Consider the following 8,935-nt stretch of genomic DNA (forward strand, 5'->3'; position numbering starts at 1 on the left):
ATGATATAAGATATGCAAGTAGTGTCTAAAAAATTGAAAAATTAAATAAATGAATGGAATCTGCAAATTGAACATTATGACAAACAATGAAAATAGTGAGTGGCTTATATCTGAATTACATTGAGTAATATACAATTGAAAAGGAATAGTATATAATAATAATAGTCGGCATAAAATAAATAAACATTGTTTTGTTTATTTATGTTGTTCTTTGCTAGACTTCTTCAAGCATTAATCTACGGTCAACTATCTACATCTCATTATAAATGAATTTTGTGTCTTTTCATTTTTGTATGAGAATTTTAAGTTAGTCGTTACCTCTTTGACTTCGAAAGAGGTTTCAGATTATTAATGAGTGCTTGGTATTCCATAATCATCAAGAGATTAGACTGTAGGTAAAATCTCCGAAGATATTAACTTGAAGATGTTAACTTCACATCTTCTGGTCGAAGGAATGACAAGATCCGTCCAGGAAGATGATTGGAACTGAGTCCATCAGCTGTTGTCAGGATGACTGGCGACTCCTTCAGTGAGAGGAAGCAGTAAAAGTAGTTCCGGGTTACGCCAGCCATCATGGCGGGAAATCTTCAACGAATTTCCTCATTGCTTTGTCAATTTTCCTGTTATCGTCTCTTACTAGAGCGTTATATAATACAAAATTCATTCTACTAAAAGCCGAATAATAAATAAGAGAGGATTGTTTCTGTTGTGATTTTAATAGAAAATGTTATGTATATGGAGAAGATGGTCGGTGGATGCGGTTATAAAAACAAACAAATATACAAATAATTATTCAATGTTTCGACCTGATTTTGAGGTCTTCATCAGGGCTATAAAACAAAAAGATATAAACCATCATTTAGAGAAACATAAAATTAAAAAGAAGTAATAAACTAACAAATTTGGAAATATACATAATAATGAATTGAAAATAAAAAATAGTTGATTAATAACCATGGAATCAGATAGTAACAGATTGATAGCAGTGATATGTAAGAGATAGTTGATAATTAACCATGGGATTAAACGGTAGCATATTCATATTTGTTGGTTTATTATTTCTTTTTAATTTTAAGTTTCTCTGAATGTTGGTTGCTATCTCTTTTTGTTTTAAAGCCTTGATGAAGACCTAAAAATCAGGTCGAAATGTCGGCATTTATAAATAATTTTATGTTAATATTTTTTTGCTGACAAAACATTTACCCTATCTTATATTCCTGTTTCTGCTAAGAAACGCAATGTTATTGCATATGTTTCTTCAACACTTTCATGGATTGTTGTGATTGAGTAGTCGGGTGCCTTCCGATTTATAATTAATAGTCAAAATTGATGAGTCTGCCAAGTATGGGTAGGAGGAATAAAAAATGGGGCTGCTTCAAAACCTTAAAAAAACACTAATTTTTCATTCGGAGCTCTGTATCTTAAAAACTACCAACAACACTAGAACACCTAAGAACACATTATTTAAAGAAGAGTAAATTTGCTGAAATATTAGCCTTAAAAGAGCTATTTACGTCCTACAGTTCTCGAGATATAGCTTTTTGATAAGCAAAATTTCTAAAAAATCTTCTGAAAGATTAGTAGTTAGTTAATTTATTTTGGGAAATCTATATCTCAGGAACTATGTGACGCACAGATGTCTATTAGCACTCAAATTAAAGCTAGTTTAATGGACTATAAATAAGTCTATGACCTTTACCTTCGTAGGAATAGTAGTTTTCATGATATTTGCTAAAATAAATTGATTTATAGTTGTTTGGACAGTAAATTTGATTTATGAAAAACTTTATTTTAGAAACCATTGGACGTACAGATGTCTGTCTGCAATCAAATTAAAGCTAGTTAAATTTACTACAAAATAGTTAATCTTGTTTATCTTTGTAGGGGTAGTATTTTTTATGATATTTGACAAAATAAACTCACAAAATGTTAATTTCTTATAGTTCGTATAAAATGTTGGATTTTTGAAAAAATATATCTCTAGATCCATAAGACGCACATATGTCTGCCAACACTCAAAATAAAGGAACTTTACCTTACTATAAAGTAGTTTATGGCACTTATCTTCGTAGAGGTAGTAGTTTTTATGATATTCACATATGAATATAAATTTGGCAAATGAAAATTTGTCTGAACAACTATAAATCATTTTAGTTTAGTAAATTTCATGTAAAATATTTCTCCTATGAAGATAAACATCATAAATTAATTTATATCTCATTAAACTAGCTTTAATTTGAGTGCTAATAGACATCTGTACGTCAAATGGTTTTTGAGATATAGATTTCTCAAAATAAATTAACGAACTACTAATATTTCTGTATATTTTTATGAAATGTTGCTTTTTAAAAACCTATATTTCGAGAACTATTAGACGTAAATAGCTCTATTAGGGCTCACATTTTAGAAAATTTACTCTACTTAAATGATACCATCTTAGATTTTCTATTGTTGTTTGTAGCTGTAAGGATTTAGAGCTCCGAATAAAAAATTAATTATTTTTAACGTTTTGGAACAGCCGCCATTTTTTATTCCCCCTACCTATACTTAGCAGACTCATCAATTTTGACTAGTAATTATATATAGTTCTGATCTTTCAGTACGCCCCATACAACATTTTTATGAAATGTTGCTTTTTAAAAATCTCGAAAACTATTAAATGAAAATAACTCTATCAGGGCTCATATTTTAGCAAATGTACTCTTCTTTAAATGACGTTCTCTTAGATTTTCTAGTGTTGTTGGTATTTTTTAAGATATAGAGGTCCGAATGAAAAATTAGTGTTTTTTAAGGTTTTGAAACAGCCGCCATTTTTTATTCCCCCTACCTATACTTGGCAGACTCATCAATTTTGACAAGTAATTATGCATAGTTTTCATTAAAGTAATCTAAAATTGGGGTGAGATAACAGCCTTATTTTTCCTCTTTGGCTCTTGTATTATAATGGTTTGGTAGTTTAGACCTTTTGTCTAGTAAATGTTATAATGGTCGGAATCGTTGAACAGTGCAATAAATTATGGAACAATAACGAATTTCACAATACGAAAACATATGAGCTCACATTGTACAAGTCAACAGAAGGCACACATGTTCCCAGTGACCGCCACGCGCAAACATTCCACACAGATAAAATGGCTTACTATGACACATTTACAACTTAGTACAATTCTTGTCCTGAAGACACACTCGGATCTGTTGAAAATATTCTTTGGAACACTTGGTGTATTTGTAAGATTATTTTCTGTTCCGATTCGGTAACTTGAGGCATATATTTCGTTAATTATTATGCGAACGGTTGCGACATGTATTCACGAGCACCAGCATCAGTTCATAGAGTAAGCTTTATTTATTTTTTTTAAATGCTTTTATGTTAAGAAAGTAGTGATATGATGAGAGGGATGCGCTGGGATCTCTTGAGCTCTGCTCTACCCCTCACACGTGGGGGATAGAGTGGGCTCAGGGATCCTCAGGCCGATTGTGTAAATATTGTATATATTATTATCATTATGTTATTTTGTTTATTTATTTTTCATACAGATAGTTTGATTATGTTCATTTTTTTTATTCTTTTGTTTTTATAAATTTTAAGAGAGTTTTTTTTTTTTATTCATTTATTTATTTTATTTTATTTTAGTATGTATGAGATCATTCATCACTATTACCTATTGCCCACAACTGTGTGGAAGATTGTAATATCTACCAATAAATAAACAATATTTTATAAAAAAAAAAAATATATGTTAAGAAAGTAAAGATCGGTCAAATATCCGTAGTAGAGAGGGAGGGGAGGTGCGGTCAGCAAAATAACAAAAAAATGATTTATTCGTCCCATCGTTTCGACCTTATTTTCAGGTTTCATCAGGGCTATAAAACAAAAAGAGACAACAACAACCATTCAGAGAAATAGAAATAAAAGACTAGCAAATTTGGAAATATGCATAGAAATGAATTGAAAATATAAAATATATATCTTGATTTTTTTTTTTTTTTTTAATTGTTATTTACACCTGTAGACACCTATACACAACAAGTAAATTTGCTGTAGGTGACATAGTGACATGATACAAGTATGTGGAGATTCTACCCACTGATGAAACTCCAATTGTTTAGTAGAGCTCCAAAGCTCAACTCCGTATGTCCAGATAGGCCTTATAATAGTCATGTAGATCAGTCGTTTGTAATGGATTGGCAATTTAGACCTTTTGTCTAGTAAATGCTGTAATAGTCGGAATCTTGCTTTTTAATTTTTTTTCTCATCGTTCTATTAATTTTATTATTTGAAACAAAATCATATGTATATATTTTCATGTACGGCTTTGCCCGAAGAGCATCTTAAGGTAGATCCTGGAATCTGCTGTGTGTGGGGGTGCACTGTGGCATTACTCACCGTTTGCTTTCTTTTTTTTTTTTTAATTAAATTAATTGGGTCCGCCGGTATTCCTCAAGGTAGTATTTTAGGTCCCAATCTTTACACGGTTTATACAGCTAACATCCCAACCCACCTTAACACAGTCGTAACAACATACGCTGATGACACATGTATACTGTCAGTAAACAACGATCCAACTAATGCATCACAAACACTACAGGCACACATAACATCTATTGAAGAATGGTGTGAAACCTGGAGAATTAAAATAAATCCTGACAAATCCCACCAGATCACCTTTACTCTCCGTCGTAAAACTCTACCCTCCTGTCCTACAGTATCCTTTCTAAATACTCCACTAACTACACTAACTTGCTACAACACTTACTAGACAAACGCTCTAAACTTCCCATTCACTACAAAAAATTATTATACACTACGATAATCAGACCAATTTGGACATATGGAATTGAGCTCTGGGGCTCCACCAAACCATCAAATTCCTCCCGTATCCTATTCTTACAATCCAAAATCCTACGTAAAATTCTTGATGCTCCTTATTACGTCACAAATAAACTCATTCATAAAGACCTTAACATCCCATTCGTTGCAGATTTGGCCCAAAACAGATATGTCTTTTCATTCCGAACTCCTTAACCATCCTAACCCATTAGTTCTTAATCTTTCATCCTTAACAATCCCTGATAATCCTCCGAGTCGTCTGAAAAGAAGATAGCCACGGGACCTTCTAATTTAAATTAATTTTTGAAGTAACCCCAATGGGTGGTTCCTTCCCAAGATTTAAAGTGTATATGAAACATACAACATATTTACTTATTGTATTATTTTTTACAGTTGTAAATTACATTAATGTAATAAATAAATAAAAATTAATTGGTAATTGATGAATATCATAAAAATGTTTTATTTGCGAGAATGTTAAAAAAAAAAATCTTTTTAGCTCTTATTTTTTTTCTTTGTAGTGAAAGGGAACCCGGTGTGAACTTAAAAGCCTTCTGCTACGGAAGAGAAAGAGAAAAACAAATATCCAATTGAATGTAACCGTTTACGATGGGAATTTCGTTGTTTGAAGAAAGTAAAAGGTCCCATTATTTTCTCTCTTGAATAATGAAGAATAGAATCGTAGCTCTCACGCTTTTCGTTTTATTATCTACCGGTCCATAATTAAACAGTTTGCCATCTTTAATCTTCTGTGTGAACTTAACCTCAGAGGAGAGGTTCTTCCTCTTTGTACAGAAACTGAGTAAGAAGAGATAGTACGTTTGGTCGATCATGAACGAGAATTCCCACGACAAAACGACAGATACGCAAGTTACATATCATAAAAATCAGTGAAGACTAAAATGACTTTATTCTAACATATTTACAAGAACTATATGTTACTGTTACTCAGTCTCTATCTTCTAACTTAGCTATCTAGTCTAGGAAATATATATGAACACTTGAGAAGAGGGGGTAGGAAGAATAGTTCAATAGGAGAAGGGGTTTTGACTAATCGGATAATTTAGGAAATTAGGCGGAGCCTAGAGAGCCTATGACATTAGAAGTAAATATCTGGGAGGGGGAAAAAGGCGTGACTAGAAGCAGGGTGTGAGGCTTCCAAGAAATTGGAAACTAACTTTCATGTGTTAAACATAAAATAGTTAGACTGATGCAAGTCCATTGTGAGATGACAGTTTGTACCTGCCTAAGTGTCAACCCTTGCTTTTTCTTTTACATTGGTATAGAATACTAAGGAAAGGTCACTTCCTCTATGGTCAGTGTCTGTCGAAATGTGCCAGATGTCTATAGTTTATACTATATAGTTTATAATGATAGTCGGTTTATAATAATAGCTGTTAAATACTATAGCGTTCGTTAACTCGCATATCATCAATTAGTATAAAAAAGATTTTAAAAAAATTAATTAATAGAAATTTACAATTATATATACATACTAGTAAATGTGAGGTTAGATAGACTATGATTCAGTAATGTAGAGAAACTACCCATTGGTAGCACTCTAATAACATTTCTACATAAGAGCAAACTGAAATTCTACCCTTTTCCACTTTGTACTATTCTGCCATAGAAAGATTTCAACTCTTTGAAATTTACACTGTGAGTATTTTCGTATAGTATTTTTTTCATTTTAGAAAAGTGGTTTTAATATAACTATTTAGATAAATTGATGAAAATATTCTGGTTTCACGTAAAAAAAAAAAAAGACTGAACTTTAAAAAGCGTGCAGCCCAACTGCATTGGATTACTAAATATACTACAGATGTAACATATAGTATTTATTGGTAAAATGTAATTAATCTAAATGGCATGTTTTTTTAAATTTTAATTGTTTATATTAATAAAATTATTTTTAAATAAATAATTTAATTTCTATCCATTTTAGTCTCAAAACATTTTATTTTTCAATTAAGCGTAATTATGGTAAACATATTATTTGCCAGTCTCAAGAAAGTGTTTAAGATAACAATAATTAACAATAATGTTGTTAAAATTGTTTCAAATGAATGTATAATAAGCTGTTATATGTTTAGATTGTCCTTGAGGATGGCCGAATTGGCCGAAACGTCGTACTTATAAGAAAAATAAAATGTTTTGAGACTAAAATGGATAGAAATTAAATTATTTATTTTAAAAAAAATTACCAGTCTCAAGAAAGTGTTTAAGATTATAAATTAAATAATAATGTTGTTAAAATTGTTACAAATTAATAATTATATTTATCAAAATTATAATGCCACATCACTAGCAATATATATTAAAAATAACCATGAATTTAATTTTAGTGAAGTAAAAATAATAAACAAAGCAGAGGATGCAAAATTTAAAAAATATTTTGAGTCTATTTGTTACAAAAAATATAAAAAAACGTAGTCAATTTAAAACCGATATAGTAGAAATTGGATAGAAGGTCTCGAGGCCATCTTCTTTATTATCTGCCGTCCCATAAATAAAAAGTTATCCATCTTCTATATGAAAATGACCTTAAAGGAGAAGTTCTACTTGATCTACCTCTTTGCAGATAAATTAAGAATGAAAAGATAGTACGTTAGGTCGTTCATGAACGATAATTCACATGATATAACGAAATTGTTAATAAAGTTATTTTAATGGACTATAAAGTTATTTATAACGTTTATTTTCGTAGGAAGAGTAGTTTTCATGAAATTTGCTACAATAAATTGATTTATAGTTGTTCGGACAAATTTTCATTTGCCAAATTTATATTCATAAGTGAATATCATAAAAACTACTGACCCTACGAAGATAAGTGTCATAAACTACTTTATAGTAAGTTAAATTTCCTTTATTTTGAGTGTTGGCTAACATATGTGTGTTTTATGGATCTAGAGATATATTTTTTCAAATATCCAAGGGTTTTTATTAACTGCGAGCACACAAGTGTCATCGGCATAAGTGGCGTAAAGTGTACAGACTGTATAGAGGATAGGACCAAGGATGTTTAGAAAGGTGAATTTAAAAATATGGTTCGAAAGTGTTACGGAATTTGGAAAGTGTCTCGAAATTATTTTTGCTGTTAAAATAATCCTAATTATAGACTAGATTTCAGTACCATTTCCCGATCTATTTCCTTTAAAATCTGTTCTAAGGTTAACAGTTAATGTAAGTGCACTGACACTGCTTCCATGGTTATGCAGTTGTATTAATTAGTGCCAAGTATAAAATGCCCTAGGTCAACAACCATATCTGCCGTTCCAACACAACATCTGACATGCAACCGCTATATGCACGATATAATCCAAGCTACTACGACACAGACCCACCCACACATATATGCTGAATATCGTTTATAAAGACCTTGAAGGGTGCAGGTATATTCAATCACTACAGGCGATCGTCGTTCGAATGGATATCAATCATAACACGTATCCTGTAAATGAGAAATAGAAATTTATTAAAATCTATTATTATAACTAAAAATTAATATTTTGATCATGATTAGAAAACATGAAAATATTACTTACTTTGTAACATTATTTTAGTTGTTTTTACTCTTTTAGTCCTAATGTGACATGCAAAGTAGCAGTACAAGAACCCAAGGGTAAAAAAGCAGTTATTTTTTTTAACCTCCCCAATTTTTGTCAATATCTTGCAAACTACTACTTCTACTAAGATAAATGTTATAAACTACTTTATTTTACATTTAACTATTTAATATTTAATTTGAGGGCTGACAGACATCTGTACGTCTTATGGGTCCTGATACATTTTTTCATATTTGTCTGACCATCTAAAAATCAAAATTTTTTCGAATATCATGAAAACTACTACTCCTACGATAATAAACGTTATAAAGTTCTGCATATTACATTTAACTAGCATTAATTTAAGTGCTGGCAGACATTTTTAGATTGAATCCTCCGAGGCTTCTGAAAAGAAGATGGGCACGAGACCTGCTAATGTAAAACTTCATTAGAGTGCTACCAACGGGTAGTTTCTCTACATGCCTATATCACTCCATAATAACATACATCAAATTTACTAAATGTATAATTATGTACAGTTGCAAATTCCAATAATGAT

General features: G+C 30.8%; 1 protein-coding gene across 3 annotated transcripts in view; it reads left to right on the forward strand.

Annotated features, from left to right (window-relative positions):
* Positions 1 to 8,935, forward strand: part of Myo61F (Myosin 61F) — a 234,738-nt gene that overhangs the window by 90,081 nt on the left and 135,722 nt on the right. Inside the window, exon 1 of one of the 3 annotated variants that reach the window (XM_067047545.1) lies at positions 3,216 to 3,335. The exons of the other annotated variants lie outside the window; for them this stretch is intronic. Coding sequence (XP_066903646.1) covers positions 3,286 to 3,335 — 50 coding nt within the window. The 5' untranslated portion in view covers positions 3,216 to 3,285. Of the gene's footprint in view, positions 1 to 3,215; positions 3,336 to 8,935 lie in introns of those variants that run through there. 3 annotated transcript variants of the gene reach the window in all.

Source organism: Halyomorpha halys, unplaced genomic scaffold (assembly GCF_000696795.3).
Source record: "Halyomorpha halys isolate HHAL.00 unplaced genomic scaffold, Hhal_1.1 Scaffold72.1, whole genome shotgun sequence".
Lineage (NCBI taxonomy): Eukaryota > Metazoa > Arthropoda > Insecta > Hemiptera > Pentatomidae > Halyomorpha > Halyomorpha halys.